We start from the raw sequence: 17,100 nt of genomic DNA, 5'->3' as shown, positions 1-17,100 counted from the left end.
TCACCCCTAAGGTAGGCCTAAGGTGCCCCTGTGGGCAGGGTGCAGCGTATGTGAAAGGTAGGACATGCCCTGATGTGTGTGGCATGTCCTGATAGTGAAATACTGCTAATTTCGTTTTTCACTATTGAAAGGCTATCTGTCCCATTGGATAGAATGGGGAGTTTGCTTACAACAACTTATCAGCATAACTGCCCATGGGAACAAGATACGAAAATAAAGTTTAGTATGCCTGAAGTCAGAATATAAAGATGTATCTTTTAGTGAGGATGATTTTTACATTCTGTGTTTGAAAATACCACTTTAAGAAAGTAGGTATTTTCTTGCTTAGCCATCCTGTGTGCCTCTGCTAGGTTGTGTATTGACGGTCTGGTTTTGGAGTGACAGGGGCTGGGGATGTGCATTCTGTTCAGAACACCACTGGGAGGGTTTAGGTGTGTCCTGCCTTTCCTGGATGAGTAAGGCCTGGGCTGAATAGACCTAGGCTGCATTTCGAGTAAGGGGTGGAGATTCTCTTTCACCTAATGGGTCTGGTCTGCCTTACATAATGCTGTCTCCACCTCCTGCCAGGCAGCTGCATCAGAGAGAACAGAACTGGTTTTGACTGAGCACAAGACTTCTCTGCCACCAGAGAATTGTTGTATAAAAAGTGGGGCCCAGACCCCAGACTTTTAGATCACTTCTGGGAATCAAGAGGAACCTTTGCCAAGGAGAAGAGCTGGAGAAACTGACGAGAAGTACTGCCCCTTTGCTGTGTGCTGTCTGGGGTCGGCCTGCAGTGGCTTTTTCTGCCAAGGCAGAACAAGGAATTTTCTGTGTCCCCTGCTTGAAAAAGATCTCCCAGGGCTTGAAGTAGAGCTTTGTGAAGTCTCAGGGATACAAAGACTTCACCCGCAGCTCCCCTGAATTTCGCCGCATCGAGAACTGATGCATCCCCGATCCTCACGCATCGCATCTGAGCACCACGCCGGCAAGAACACTGAGGTCACAGTAAGAAACCAACGCATCACCTCCCCGTACAGTGAGAAACAGATGCATGACCTCCCCTTCAGTAAAGAACCAATGCATCATCTTTCCTGGGCATAAGGAACCGACGCATCACCTTCCCTGTGACAGTTTTTGTTTGTGTGCGTGATGTTTGTGTGTGAAAAGTGTTGCATCTTCAATTTGCTTTGAACAGAACTAGTATTACCTTTAAAAAAGTCATATCTTGATTACTGTATTGTGGATTTTTGTCATTTTGGTCTTGTTTGGTTTAGATAAAGATTACTTATTTTTATTAACTGGTGTGGTGTCCATTCGTAGTGTTTTCACTGTTTTACTGTATGTATTCACAAATGCTCTAAACACTGCCTCTGAGATAAGCCTGTCTGCTCTTGCCAAGCTAACAAGGGGGTGAGCAGGGGTTATTTTAGAAGTGTATCCCCCTTACCCTGACTAGGAAGAAGAGTCCCTACTTGGACAAAGGTGCAAACCCTTGTCAACTAGAGACCCCCCATCAGCCTTCTAATATACTGCAAGGTTATGAATGTCATGAGTGGACTAGTAGTGTTAAAAGAATTCAGATGTGGATTTCCTGTACCCCTTCATTCCCTGTCTAGTGTGTCAATGACAGAAATATCATTGGTGGCCAGAGGTGGGACAGTGGTGGCAAGGCTGCACTATCTTCATGTTATGCTGTAGGTAAATCAGAGTCTAATTTATAAAAATTAAAAATAAAATAAAACTGTAACTCTGCCAGCACTGCCAATGCCAGTATGAACACAACTACTAACTGTCACACTCCTACACTTTTGACAGTTCAGACTATTCCAGGGCACCCAAAGCCAAAGAAGCATTGGCAAAGTCAATAGGCCTTGCCTGTGCAAGAGCTATTGGCTTTGCAAAGATGTTTTAGTAATGTTGCACACCACAGTGACTGATTTTCTGCATGGGTAAAAGTTAGTAGGGTAAAGGAGGGTGACACTGAGTGGAATTGAGTGTTATGGAGTGGCATAGAGTGGTGTGGAGTGGTGTACAGTAAAACCGAGTGGTGTGGAGAAGAGCAGAGTGGAGTGTCATAGAGTGGTGTACAGTGCTTTGGAGTGTCACGGAGGGAATAGAGTGTTGTAGAGTGGAAGGGCGTACAGTTTAGTTTAGTGGCATAGAGTGGAGCATAGTGTCAGAGTTGAGTAGAGTGTTCTAGAATTGAGTGGCATAAAGTGTCGTGGAGGGTTGTAGAGCACAGTGAGGTGGCATATAGAGTGTTGCATAGCATGGAGTAGAGTGCTGTAAAGTAGAGTGACATACAGCACAGTATAGCACAGTAGATTGTTGTATAGTGTAATGGCATAGAGTGGAGTAGAGCGGCGTAGTGTGTCATAGAATAGAATGGAGTAAAGTGGCATGGAGTGGCATAGAGGGAATTGTGTAGAGATTCGCATAGAGTGCTGCAGTATAACATTGAGGGCATATTGTGTAGTGGCATAGAGTGGAATGGAGTGGATTAGACTGCAGTGGCCTGGAGTAGATTGTTTCAGAGTAGAATGAAGTGGTATAGAGTGCAGTGGTACATAGTAGAGCATCGTAGAGTGCAGTGGGGAAGAGTAGATTACAGTTGCTTAGAGTGGATTGTCCTAGAATACAGTAGTGTAGAGTAGAGTGCAGCAATGCAGATTAGAGTGACGTAGAGTTCAGTGGCGGAGAGAGCACTGTTGCAGAGTAGAGTGACATAGAGTGAAGTTTCATAGAGTGGAGTGGTGCAGGGTAGAGAGCCATGGTATAAGAGTGAAGTGATGCAGAGTAGAGTGGTGTAATGTGCATTGGCATAGAGTAGAGTGGTGCAGTGGCATAGGGTTCAGTAGAATAGTGTAGAGTGTAGTGGAGTACAGTGCAGTCAAACAGAGTACAGTGTCATAGAGTGCAATGTCATAGAGTGCAGTGGCATAGCATGGTGCAGAGTATAACGGTGCAAAGTAGAGTGGTGCAGAGAGCAGTGACATAGAGTACAGTGATGCAGAGTAGAATAGAGTGGCGTAGAGTGGAGTGACATAGAGCACAATGGTGTAGAGTGACGTAGCGTGCAGTGAGGTACAATTTAGTGGCATGGAGTAAAATGTTGTAGAATATAGTGGTATAAAGTGCAGTGATGCAAAGTAGTTGCCATAGATACAGTGGCATAGAGTAGTGGTGTTGTGTGCATGGGTGTCGAGTAGAGTGGTGTCGAATAGAGTGGCATCGCGTAGAGTGGCGGAGCATTGGTTGCAGTGGCGTAGAGTGGAGTGGTACAGAGTGGAGTAAAGTGGCATAAAGTGCAGTTGCATAGAGTGCAGTGGCATAGAGTAGATTGTTTCAGAGTAGAGTGAAATGGAGTAGAGTGGAGTGGTGCAGGGTAGAGTGGAGTGGTATTGAGTAGTGGCCTGGAGTGGATTAGCGTAGAGTACAGTGTTGCAAAGTGGAGTGGTGTGGAATGGTGTAGAGTGCAGTGGCAAGGAGTGCAGTTGTGCATAGTAGAGTGGGGTAGAGTGCACTGGTGTAGAGCAGAGTGTTGTAGAGTAGAGAGGCCTAGAGGTGAGTGGCATAGAGGGCAGTGGTGCACAGTAGATTTGAGTGACATAGAGTGCATTGGTGTAGAGTGCAGAAGAGTGGTGCAGAGTAGAGTGCAGTCCTAGGATGCTTGTTTCCAGTCCAGGGAGGACCTGGCCTGGCAGTTCGGGCTGGACTGTTGCCATTGGGCACAGGGTCAAGACTGATTTGCATATGGCTGGGTCCAAACTGGAATGGCATGGTGAGCAAAAGAACGATGGATTTAGGCCCAGATCTCTGTACTGGGGTGAATGTATGACATTGTTCTGCATTCTGTCCATTAATAGTTCTTTTTGCATTTCTCACATCGAGTGGGACGGGTATGCTCAGACGTGAGTCCCGTGCTGTCCATGCCACTGGAATCAAGCTATCCTGGCTGAAGAAGGGTGAAACCCCGAAACCGGTCCTAGGATGCTTGTTTCCAGTCCAGGGAGGACCTGGCATTGCAGTTCGGGCTGGACTGTCCCCATTGGGCACAGGGTCAAGACTGATTTGCATATGGCTGTGTCAAAACTGGAATGGCATGGTGAGCAAAAAAACGATGGATTTAGGCCCAGATCTCTGTACTGGGGTGAATGTATGACATTGTTCTGCATTCTGTCCAGCAATAGTTCGTTTTGAGTAGAGTGCAGTAGCACAAAGTAGATTGGTACAGAGTAGAGTGACATAGAGTTCAGTGACCGAGAGTGCAGTGGTGTAGAGTGCATTTGTGTAGAGTGCAGTGGCCTACAGTTGTGCAGTACCATACAGTGGTGCAAAGCAGTGTGACCTAGAGTGCAATAGTGTAGAGTAGAGTGGTGTAGAGTGCAGTAACATAGAGTAGAGTATAGTGGCGTACAGTGCATTGATGCAGAGTAGATTGGCATAGAGTGCAGTGGTTTAGAGTGTATTGGTTTTGAGTAAATTGGTGTAGAGTGCATGGGCGTAGAGTGCAATGGCTTGGAGTGGCACAAAGTGGAATAGGGTGGCATAGACTGCAGTGGCAGAGTAGATTGTTTCAGAGTAGAGTGAAGTGGCGTTGAGTGTCGTAGAGTGCAGTGGTATAGAGTAGAGTGTTGTAGAGTGGAATGGTGCAGAGTAGATTAGACTGTCTTAGAGTGGATTAGAGTAGAGTGCAGTGGCTTAACATTCAGTGGTATAGAGTGGCATAAAGTAGAGTGGCAGAGAGTGCAGTGTTGCAGGGTATACTGCTGTAGAGTGCAGTGGTGTATAGTAGAGTGGCATAGAGTGCAGTGGAGTAGAGTGCAGTGGTGTAGAGTATAGTGGAATAGAGCGATTTGGTGCAGAGTAGATTGCATAGAGTTCATTGGCTTTGAGTAAAGTGGTGTAGAGTGCAGTTGCATAGAGTGCAGTGTTGCAGAGTAGGGTGACATAGAGTGGAGTGGCATGAAGTGATGTAGTGTGCAGCGGCGAAGAGTGCAGTAGTGCATAGTAGAGTAGTTTGGGGTAGATAGTATTGGTATAGAGTAGAGTAGAGTGGAGCAGTGTAGAGTAGAGAGGCGTACAATGGAGTGGTGCAGAGACAAGTGCAGTGACTCACTGTGGAGTGGAGCGGAGTGGAGTGGCATAGTGGGGAGTGGTGAAGAGTACAGTAGAGTGGAGTGAGGTGAAGTGGAATATGCATGGTATGTTAGCGTACTGCCATTGCAGACAACACATCTTCAATTGAAAGGCTGATGACATTTTTACTCACATACAATTTTACTGATAAAAGTATACAGCACATAAATGATAATATGTGGAAATGTCATCATCCAATGTATTGATTTGATTGTCAGTATAGTTCATTTATAGCCTTTAAAATGTTGTTGTGTGCTATAAAAAACAAACATCTGTACAGCCTTCCTCGAGCAGACCCCCACTAGCCAGGATGATTGTCACATAAATCCTCTCACTTTGAAGTCAGAGAAAGAAAAATAAACACCAATCCCCCTGGAAGACACAGCCTGACATTTGACCTCTGTTTTTGAATGCACAGCTTTTGTGACAAGATAAGAAAAAGATTTAAAGGACTGTTTGCAGAAAGCAAGTTTGTAGAAGAATACTGTAAACATGGTTTGGGCAACAGGAGGGACAAAATCGAGCTGGACAGCCTAAAGCAAATAAAGCCAGCAAATAGAAAGCCAGAAAATGTGATTTAGAAGCAACAAGTCAATCAATCACGATCAACTCCTGGCCCGCATTCTGGACATGGGCATCTGTGGGGTGGTACATCAATAGATCTCCTCCTTTCTGACAGATCAGACACAAAGGATCCAACTGGTCGGCTGCGTGCCTGATAAAGGGGCACTGACCTGCGGAGTCCCACAAGGTTCGGCACTATCTCAACTACTCTTCAACATCTAACTCCGGCCACTGGTGGCAGCTCTGGCCCGTATGGATTGTCAGGTGTTCAACTACGCAGATGACACTCAATTAATCCTTCAAATTGGCAGCTCCTCCCAAGCCCATACGTGTGTGCAAGGTATCCTCAGGCACACAACCAACTCGCTCAAAGTCAGTCCTGACAAAACAGAGGTGCTAGCCATCACCACCGGAAGCAACCCTTGGACTGACCTCTTTTGGGCACAAGATTTGGACGCCACCCTCACACCAGTTCCAGTCGTAAAGACCCAAGGCATCAAAATAGATGCCAAGCTCACCCTGTTGAACCAAGTATCCACTGTGGTCGGGGCATGTGTGGGCTTACTGAGACAACTGAGGAAAATAGCACCTCTCCTTTTGTTTTCCACCCTACGGATGGGGGTTTCTGCATTGATTGTGTCCCACCTGGACTACGGCAATGCCCTATATATTGGACTTCCTGAAAAGCTGTTGGGCAAGCTGCAAGTATCCATGAACGATGCAGCTAGGCTGATCATTAAGCTCCCAAGATGCACACGTGCCACACCTCTGTTGCAGCAGCTGCACTGGCTTCCCGTCAAACACAGAGCCAGGTTCAAGGGCCTTTGCATCACCCACAAAGGCCTTTATGGACATGCTCCTGTATACATTAAGGAGCGCTTGGGCAGGTCGGCTGACCTGTCCAAAGTTCAACACAACTACTAAAGGTAAGCGAGCCTTCTCTGTCCTGATCTCACAGTTGTGGAACAAGCTACCAGAAAGCCTACGCAAGGAAACCGCCTCCTCCCATTTAGGAAAAAACTTAAGACCCTCTTATTCACAGAGGCCTGGGAACAACACACACTTTGGCCGGGGTACTAACAGTCAGACGATGGTGGGGTTTCTAGCTACTCTCTCTTAGCGCTAAGAGACTTGCCGGTGATTATGTACTTTATAAATCCCAATTAACATAACATAACAAAACCAAAGGTAAGCAACGAGCGGAATGCATTCCTAGGTCAACTTTCTGAATGTCCCCAAGATGTCTTTGGCAAACGGACAGCTGTTCTGTCTGATAGGCTGCAGCCTAAAAATGGCCTGGATGGCTGGTATCATTATTGATTTTAGATGTATATTGAATTGTTAAATACTGTGTTGATGCGCACACCTCACCAATAGGCAAACAGCTCAATCACTTGGTGGACAGTCATAAGTACTGCAGCGCTGAGATAGTGAGAGCTTTCTGTTACTATGTGATGCTTCCCATAGTTCTTGACATCACCACTGTTGCAGAGATCTAAGGATCCACAATGATAAATCACCAGAACAGTGCCTCCAATTGACAGTTACACTTGCACTTTGCACTCAAGTCTACCCTGCACCTGCTTAAGTGGCTGCTAGTGCTTAGCTGCATCCTCAATCTCTACAGTCTCTTCTTTAAAGACCAACTCAGTTGAACCCAAGCATGGCAACATATAAGGAATATCGCAGATCACTTGTAAGCACAAGTTTGTCTATTAAAAAACATGTAGGTGTGACAACGGTATTAATTAAAGATCCAGGCTTTTGAATTGTATGGGTAGCTGAAAGGACCTGCATGAGCACTGCACTCCCCTGAAAACATATCAAATATGGTGCCTCGCATCCATGCTCACTCAACGCATACTCTCTGATCCCATAGGAAAGACGTCGCTATACTTAAAATTGTAATTAAACACAGACTAGGATAGTATAGATATACTATATAGCCTAGTATGATGTCACTTCTTATAGTGCTTAGGAACAAGACACACATCACATAAACATGCTACCGAATACATGAGGCCATTCCACATAATACCAGCACCATACACATATACCAAATAGCTGGCCACCATGATGGTCCCCAAAGTACTTGTGAAAAAAACACATTAGGCAATGCCGCTCCTAGAAGTACTTGCCAAAAAGACACACCCCATAAAACACCCAACAGGAAACACTAATCAGAAAATGTAACATACATAAAAGAGACCTCATATATCCTATATAATTGATTTTCAATGGGCTCCCACCAATCCTAAACATTAAGACAGGTCACACAAAATAACCAACTTAACACATTAGCTAGAACAGCGTGCATACATCCAACACAACCACATACTTGGCTATTAGAAATAACAATTTAGTCACATCACACAGAAAGCAACAGCAAACCCATATCATTTAGTAAGGAAGGCCATCAGGCATATTGCTAGCTTGAAAGCCGTACAAACTGCTGTTAAACCCCACCAACCTCTATGCTTTCAACAAGCATTTGCAATGCAATAGGTTTAAGCTATTGGCATTGTAAATGACAACACCTTTTATTTATCCGTTTTGATAACTAACACATTATTAAAAGGCATTGTCATTTACAATGTCAATATCTCAAACTCTTGTAAGTGCGAGACCTATTTCACTTTAAAGAAGCGGCCGCCATTGTCCCTGCCTGCTTGGAAAGTGAAAGCGCCCATGGCGCGCTGAATGTTGCAGGAAAACATGTCATGCTTGCAATAGGAGAAACTCATTAAAGAAAATAGTGCTTACAGACTAAATAAGACATACCGTGTAACAACAGAAGTAAAATGGCGAGTCCTCATGGGAGGTTACAAATGAAGACAAGGCGATACTAAGGAAGGGCTAACAATCCTATTAACGAATCAGAAGCCAGCATTTACAAAGGACAATGACACAAGCCAATTAAACATATGGGCAGAGAGTGGGCGTAGCTTCAAGTCCATATTAGAATACAGCATGGGTCGCAGAGCAGCACATGCGCTGCCCAGGCTTGACCTAAAATATGTCATACAGAGTTCAGTGAATTGAAATGACCCCCAAATTATCCATCGGGACCGCAGACCATCCATCTCAGTACATCAACCGCACACCAACAGCCAACCCACACAGTCATACTTCTGAATCATATGATCATATTAAACATATTATCCATTGAAGTTCCCACCTCCAGCCTGTAATAGAAACGCTGGGGTGGCAAAGACGGCAACTTAGAAATCCAGCAACGGTAAGAGGCGGTGTTAAAAAAGCAATCCATGCGCTGTACAACTACCAATCACATAACAATCTCACTGTTGCAATGCCGTATAAATGAACGAGCTCACCAGTGAACGGCCAGAGCATGCGAGAAAGGAAATGAACCAACGCATGAACTCGCTGCCGACTTCAGCTCCAGCTCCTGAGACAAAACAAGTGAATTATACACGAGTTCTGTTAAATGATTTCATGCTTTAATAATTAAATGAGATGCACGTGTACTATGACGCTTCAAGTTTATTTAAATATTTTATGCTTCTTTTTCAGAGGGAAACTGGGCGACAGATATGCCAGAACCACGGGCTACAACGAGGTAGCTGATCTGAACAACCTCATCATCCTATATCCTCAAGCCAAGACAACATTGACAAACCCCAACGGATGCTGGGACTGGTAATCAAACGCCCTTTTTAGGTCTCGCCTGATCCAGCGCATGCGCTGGTCTGGCCAAGACATTTAGTCAGTGGCATTTCGAAGTGCTACCAAACCAAAGGCTTTTCCCCTGCCACCAGCTTGCGGTTACACGCACAAGCGCGCGCGCCTCGCTCCACCCGTCCATGTGCCTCTCTGTCCTGTTCTCCTTCTTTGCGCCCCTCCCTCTCCCCACCCACAACCCGCCTTTTACCTTCTTTACTCCTCCCGCCTGTCTCTGTTCCCTCCCCTTTCTCAACTTCGTGTCCGTCCATCTGTCTCCTCGTTACCCTCCCACAGTTCCTCTGTGACACTCGCACTCTCCTTTCTCCTGCACCTTGGCTCCTCCCCTTTATGCCTCACCTTCGTCTTCTCCCATCTTTCCCTCCTATGCCCTCCTTGCTCCCAGTTCCAGCGCCGTCGGACCTTGACCATGCACCCCCGTGCTTCACTCGCTACGTTTCCTGTTAGTTCTTCTCGTGCGCCCTGTCTGCCACGGTCCAGCTTTCTTACTTCCAGTCTCTCATGCCTCACAGCATAATTCTTGTTTTATCGTGGTAGCAGTTTGTACAAATTACGGATAAGTAGCCGCGCATTTTCATTCTTCAGATTGGTCCTGCTAAAGCGTGCCTAATGTGACACGGTCCACCTTTTTTTATTATCGATAACGTCCTCATTGGCAGTCATATGATCAGCGTGGTTTGGTGCGTTGCTCCATGCACTCTTTACAGTGCATGTTTCATACATATCGTATTTCTTTCTGTCCATGGACATTTTGTGTTTGCTGCCTTGCTCAGCTGGGTCATTCTTGAGTGTTATGCACTCGTTGTTCAGTGGCGAATACATCGTGGATGTAGTTTCGGGAATCAGTTCACAAGGAAATTATTGGTTATTGTCATCAAATAACGACAGTTGTATATGCCCATGCTGCCGTTTGTGGCTGCGTTGGGCTTCGTTCTTTCCGCTCTGTTGTAGACTGGAGCATGCGTGGCTGCAAGTGTGGGTGTAGAGTGTGGTCCGCGGGTTAAAGAGGGGAAGTTTAGCTTCACTTTCATACATCAATGCAGTGATGAGAGAGTAGCACATCCATACTTATCTTTTATTTGCACCTTATTCATTAGCCTCCTGATGGTCACAGTTGGGAGTTTTGGACACTCAAAGGACCGTGTTTTTATAGGCAGTCTCCAAAAGCGTAATGTTATTTACTTAAGACCACATTGGTCGGCAGGGTTAATTTCTTAAACACTTGTGCCTTCCGGTAGCAGACATCATGTTAAGTATAGCACCTGAGGCCCATGTTTAAGATGAACTGTTCAGCTGTGGTGAAGTTATTATTGAGATATTTAGGTGGGCAGATGTTACAGTAACATAGGGTCTGTAACTTTAACTGATGCTATCCCCAGTACCAGCATCACTCTGGACCACCACAGCATCACTCTGCAGCGCCACAGCATCAATCAGCATCACCACAGCAACAGTCAGCACCACCACAGCATCACTCAGGATCACCACAGCATCACGCAGGGCCAGCACCAAATCACTCAACGCCCCCACAGCATCAGTCAGCACCACCACAGCGTCACTCAGGGCCACCATAGCATCACTCAGCACCACCACAGCATCACTCAGCACCACCATAACATCACTCAGGGCCACCACAGCATCAGTCAACATCACCACAGTATCAGTCAGCAGCACCACATCATCACTCAGCACCACCACAGCATCACTCAGGGCCACCACAGCATCACTCAGGGCCACCACAGCATCACTCTGGGCCACCACAGCATCACTCAGGGCCACCACAGCATCACTCAGGGCCATCACAGCATCACTCGGGCCACCACAGCATCACTCTGGGCCACCACAGCATCACTCAGGGCCACCACAGCATCACTCAGGGCCATCACAGCATCACCTAGAGCCAGCACAGCATCACTCAGGGTCACCACAGCATAACCCAGGGCCAGCACAGCATCACTCAACAACACCACAGCATCACTCAGTGCTTCTTACACTTTTTAATTACAACATCTTAGCATGCTGCACAGCAGCCACACTTCTCTACAGCACAGCTTAGAAACATTGGCAAAGTCAATAGCTCTACCTAAACACTTATAAGGCCCCCCCAATGCATAGCCAATAGGTTTCGCCTTTGGGACATTGTGAGTGTTTAGTTATCCAACACAATATCCTTCATTAAACAACATCAAGTGTTGCATGGCTAAACACATAAGATCCCAAAAGCGAGACCTATTGGCTATGCCAATGCTTGTTATGGCGTTCGCGTGAGGGCTTCGTTTGCAATTATACCACCTACTGCTGCTGGCAGGCCGAGTGGCCACTAACCCAGGAAATGTGATCATGTTACAGAGTACACAGCCAGGGAGATCCTGGTTTGGACAAACCAACATTGAGCCTTTCAGAGCCAGCTTCTTCTAAAGCCGCTGCTTCCTTTGCAACTTTTAGATTGATTGTGTCTTATTTGCTGGAGCCATTTTGGGGTTCAAATGGCTCTTATTTTCATCTGAAATCGTCTTCCAGTACCTACTGGTGGTGTTGGGACTCTGTATAACTCAGAGATTTAAAGCATTTTGAAAGTTATTTTCACATAATAAAATAGCCTACATAAATATGCTCTCATTCGAAGGATTTAGACTGAAGCCTTCCTTTAATGAAACTGATTGCTATACACCCGAAGGCTGATACAGGGGGCTTTGGGGAAACTGTTTTCCCTTCACCTACGCAAGTAAACATCAGGCAGTCAGAACACTGAAAGTTAATATCGAGGGGAGCGTTATAAAGTTTAGTTTGAAGAGGTATCATTCATTTGCTTCTGACTTTCGAAAGAGTCAGGATTTTAAAGATCCTATAGAGAAATTGATGAGCAAGTATCCCATTTGCAGGAAAAAGTGTTGATTCTCAGGCGGACTGATGATGCAGCGCTTCGAAAAGACATTCAACCAGGTGCAATTTTAAGAGTTAGAAAGAAAAAGGACCACCAACCACAGGTCACATCTCAAAGGCGGCCTGGAATTCAAAATCAGATTTTGAAAAGATGTTCAAACCAGCCTCAAGATGCAGGAAGTCACACTAGAAAGAGCCCATGAGGAGATGGTTGAGTCATGGCAGCCCCTCCTGCTCTCAAAGCTACCCCCGAGCCTGGTAGAGGTGGTGTGGTCTGTAGGAAAGTCTGATGATTCTTCGATGAGACTGGCACAGCGCTTCTAAAAGCCGGTCAGCTAGGTCCACTGTAGAAATACATCCTTACTGCATGCTTGTGCCACATGCAGGGTTGCTGGAAGGCTATTAAATATGAAATGTTGAGTAAAAGCCACCCAGGGAGATATTTAATCAGTTCATAGAAATCCCTCTAAAACAAATTCTATCACCAGGCATGGGGCAGAGTTGGGTACACGTCAGCCAAATGCAAAGTCTGGCATCTAACTATCCTCCACATACCAGCCAGACTGAGAGATGCTGGAAGGCTCCTGTTTCCTTGTAGATTACTTCTTTTTCTAAAAGTAGTTGTCAGATATGTGAAGGGAGCCCTTCTCGCTCCACCTTGTAAATCCTGTTGATTGGTTCACTGAGAGAGAGGCGACGGATGTGTCATCATCACGCACAGCCTTTCAACAATCACAGTCATTGCTCCACATAGAAGGACTGAACAGGATTGGTAGGAAATTACTCAGCAACGGCCATAGCTTGCTGACCATTAGAACTTATCAATGATGGACTGAGCTCCACAGGTCTGACCTTCAGCGCATAAAAGAAAAACACAAATATTGCAAAGAATTCTTCACGGTTACACACACACATGACGTAGTAACCCTCCCACCGCCGCTTCAGCAGCTTAAGCGGGGAAATGCTAATAAAGAACGGATAGGGAACACCATGATAGGGGCATTTGGTTGCAGGCAAAGGGAAAAGAGAAAGGGAAATCACCGAATGATGAACAAAGGGGACAAAACTTAAAGAGGAACAAACAGAAAAAGCGTGCACGAGAGAAAGATAGGAAGGAAAAAAGCTTGAGACAAAATATGGGTTAAAAGTAAAGAATGAACAGGAAAAAAAAGAGTGAAAGGAAGAACAGCAAAAGGAAATAAAAATGGTGAAAATTAGGTTATACAGGTGAAAGAATGAATAAATGGAAGAATTGAGTGGAAGAGTGAAAGGATGGAGTGAAAAAGTTAAACAATGGATAGTTGTAAGGGAAAACGGATGCATGTTATGTTATTGGTGTTTTTATAGCTCGCCAATCAGCTTTCTGGCACCATAAGCAAAGTCTTCTCCACTTTAGGCAATATGTTTTGTTAGTACTGTCTGCCCCTGCTCTGGTGAATATGCCCTCCAATTTGATGGAATTTTCAATCAATCAATCAATCAGGATTTATAAAGCGTGGCTAATTAGCCAATAGGGTATCCAGACACTTGCAAGCTCTTTAGATCCGCCAGGTCTTGAGGGTCATTCAGAATTCCAGAAGTGAGGTGATGATCCGGAGGTGCATGAGGGGGCTGTTCCAGGTCATTGCTGTGATGTGGGAGGAGGAGCGTCCTCCACTTCTGCTTCGGTAGAAGGGGGGAGTATGGGCAACTGAAAGGGAGGCAGAGCATAATCTTCTCGATGGTTTTTGGAAGATCAGGCATTTGTTAATGTAGCCAGGTCCTTGGTTCCGTAGAGCCTTATGTGCGTGGGTCAGCAGCTTGAATTGGCATCTCTTCTGTACAGGAGCCAGTGGAGTTTTGAGAGGACATCAGTCCTTTAGGGACATCAACATTTTGCTACAAATGTGAAAGCTGTGAATTTGTGTGAAGTTGCATTATTGTAAAGCCATCTAATTACAAATACAATTTTGATTTTATTGAACTAGTTCATCATTTCCCACTGCATTATTCACTGCTCGACAGATGTTTCAACTGTAAAACTTAGCCATCTTTTTATATTGTCTGAATTGTCTATAGCTATAGCTACAGATTACTAGTAAATTTGACAACCATAGATGAAGAAGAGTGTGCTGAAAGCAATGCAGGCTACCAACAGGATATATTCAGTCAAACATTTGCACATATTCAGACTTGCGCTGCTGAGAGAGAGACAGGGCTTGTCCATGTGGGAATGGCTGGTTCCATGCCCTAGAGTTGCAGAGTTAGTCCTCCACTGAACAAGCAAGTGCAGGGTGTGGGCTCAGACCGTTCATATTCATTTTCCTTCAGAACAAGCCTCTCTTTTGTCCTTCGTAGTGCTCAAAATTCACAGGTATACAAGTAAATTTAATGAAGCTGTACTTATGCTGGAAAACTACAGCTTCCTACTGGTGTTTAATAATATGTGGATGGATCCTTACCCAATATTGTGAATGAAGAAAGTCTCTTCCACCTTAATTTCTATCATGACTACACTGATTAACTTCTTGTTTTTGGTAGGCACTGTTCCAAACATTTTAAACATGAGATTGTCTCTCTAATACTACAGATGCACACATGTAGCCCACCTTTCTCTCTATTTCCAACTTACTATTTCTTAGCAAACCTTTAGAAAGAATAGTAATAAACCAAATGCAAGATTGCATTAAACAAACCAGTTGGTTCAAGACCACCAGTCTGGTTTCTGACCTGCAGGTGTGAGGAGATCCTAATCATTCTTAATTAAGGCCACCATGTAGCCTTGATTCTCCTTGATTTCCCAGCACCTTATGATGCTGTTTATTTCAATATTTGCAGTCAAGCTTGAGAGACTGGTTTGGGATTCTTAGTACTTCCTGAAAAATGATCAATCATTCGTTTGTGATCTCACTTAATAAGTATGTCTAGGTTAATCAGAATACTTCATAGTGGGATAACAATGTGGTTTTCCTGCACAGCTCTTATCGAAGCGGACTTAGAAGATAGCTCATCTTCAGACCTTTGCAAATGTGATTTACAAAGACCAGGCAAAGAACCTGATTAGCAGACTTAAGACTCTAGAATCAAGCAATCAAGATGTGCTTCACTTCAGTGAGTCATACCATTCTAAAACAATCCTGATTGATCTACCCTGACTTCCAGTGGATGCCACAATTACGTTCATATTACTATGCACTATTCAAAGATCTACTAGAACAAAGTAACAGCAAACTTGCAAAAATTGGGCCCACATTATATCCTCTCTAGAAAAAACTTAAGTTCAGCATCCGCAATTCTGATTGCTTTTGGGTGTAATGACTCCAAACTCAGAACGGAACCTAGCATCCTAAAACTTAGAAACCCTCTGATAACTGAACTTTTCAAGATAGCATTGACCGTAATCTTCCCTAAGCCGCTACCACAAGCATGTGAGACATATAATCATCATACCTAGCTGGACTCCACCAGCCTAGCTATACCATCCAGATTGTGTTATTGTTATTTGTCATACAGTGCTTCAAAGGTATTGTTTGATGACAAATAGAAGCTCATAACACCTCAAAAATAAATAAATAAACACAAGGTCCAGGATTAACGCTCCATGTGTACGTACAAGTTGTAGGCACTGAGTAACCTTAAATGCATTTGATCTGTAGGAGTGAGGGCAAACTATATCCCCTCACTAAATCACTACCACAGCAATTTGCTGATGTTATGGTAAGTGCATCTGCAAAGACTGTTATTGAGTGCCAGTCTAAGGGGTTTATTGATTTGATGTAGCACTGTATGCACTCAAAATTAGTGAGAGGCTAGACTGCTCATAAGGCAAACATCAAACTGAAGGCCCATTTGAAGAGTCTTATGTCCGAGTCTCTGCTCTACGCACACCGTGCATAGAACAGCCAATTGTACACAATTACATTGCCTCATATATCAATAGGTATAAATGTACAGATTGTTGTGAGGCTAGCAACTCACCATTGTAGGTGCACAAGCTACACGTGTCCCCCTGTGATTTAATTTTGAGAAGGCTCACATGGCTCCACCTGCTCTTCTTTCTTCTCATTCTGATACTTGCATTATGCATCTTAATCTCAGACTCCATACTCTGTGACATGGTATTTCTTCATATTCTTTCGGTGATTGTATCCTATTCAGGTACCATCTGTTCACATTTAATATGGTTCCCTTTTTCTCTTCTCTTAGGTGGGGATACTCTAGCTATGCATATGGTAAGACCACTCAAGTACAATAATATTTTAGATAATCGCTCTCAAAGCACGTACAATATGTGTTTCTTAAAGTACATTGGCTATCTTCCTGTGACTTGTTCCATACTCGAGGCAGTTGCAAGCCAACTTGAGTGTAACAACTCCCAAAGCCTCGCAATCTGCGTTGAAGCTTTAAGGCGGGTTTGAGGGGGAAATGAATGGTCAGTAACAGGGTGGAGCTTACGAGTCAAGCATACTGAAGACAATTCTTGGTTGATAGCAGCGCCCATGGCAAAATGCTTGTGCTAGCATACTGGAGTTTCTAGGAATATGGGTGCCCATGGCAAAATGCTCTTACGTCATGCTTTAGGTATTAGTTGGCATAGGAGGCAACCATGGCATAATGCTGCCCCTGGCACAATGGAGGTGATTATGGATATATGGGGGCACACATTTCACATTTTGAAAACATTTGGGTCAACTCTTAAGGAGTGTCAGAGTTCATTGACGCATCACACTATAAAAGTACTTAAATATTTAATGCGTGCATTTTTAGATTCTATGACTTTTGAGTGAATTTATATGAAAATGGTGTTTTAAAATGCACTATTTGGCTCTTTCCTCAAAATGTTCTCAGGAG

The 17,100-nt window shown here is 44.5% G+C and overlaps 1 protein-coding gene and 1 long non-coding RNA gene across 5 annotated transcripts in view; one reads left to right on the top strand and one right to left on the bottom strand.

Moving 5' to 3' along the window:
- Positions 1-17,100, bottom strand: part of LOC146854935 (uncharacterized) — a 425,965-nt gene that overhangs the window by 47,742 nt on the left and 361,123 nt on the right. The window lies entirely within an intron of this gene.
- Positions 1-17,100, top strand: part of LOC146854936 (uncharacterized) — a 253,605-nt gene that overhangs the window by 224,442 nt on the left and 12,063 nt on the right. For 2 of the 3 annotated variants that reach the window (XM_085652353.1, XM_085652352.1), the window contains 2 exons: positions 9,220-9,345; positions 16,456-16,481. In XM_085652353.1, the coding sequence (XP_085508479.1) occupies positions 9,220-9,345; positions 16,456-16,481 (152 nt within the window). The remainder of the gene's footprint in view (positions 1-9,219; positions 9,346-16,455; positions 16,482-17,100) is intronic. The other variant, XM_085652354.1, reaches the window with a different exon arrangement.

The sequence above is a fragment of the Triturus cristatus genome, chromosome 4_1, assembly GCF_964204655.1.
Source record: "Triturus cristatus chromosome 4_1, aTriCri1.1, whole genome shotgun sequence".
Taxonomy (NCBI): Eukaryota; Metazoa; Chordata; class Amphibia; order Caudata; family Salamandridae; genus Triturus; species Triturus cristatus.
The sequence above is the reverse complement of the archived record's forward strand: the minus strand, read 5'-3'. Positions and strand labels throughout refer to the sequence as shown.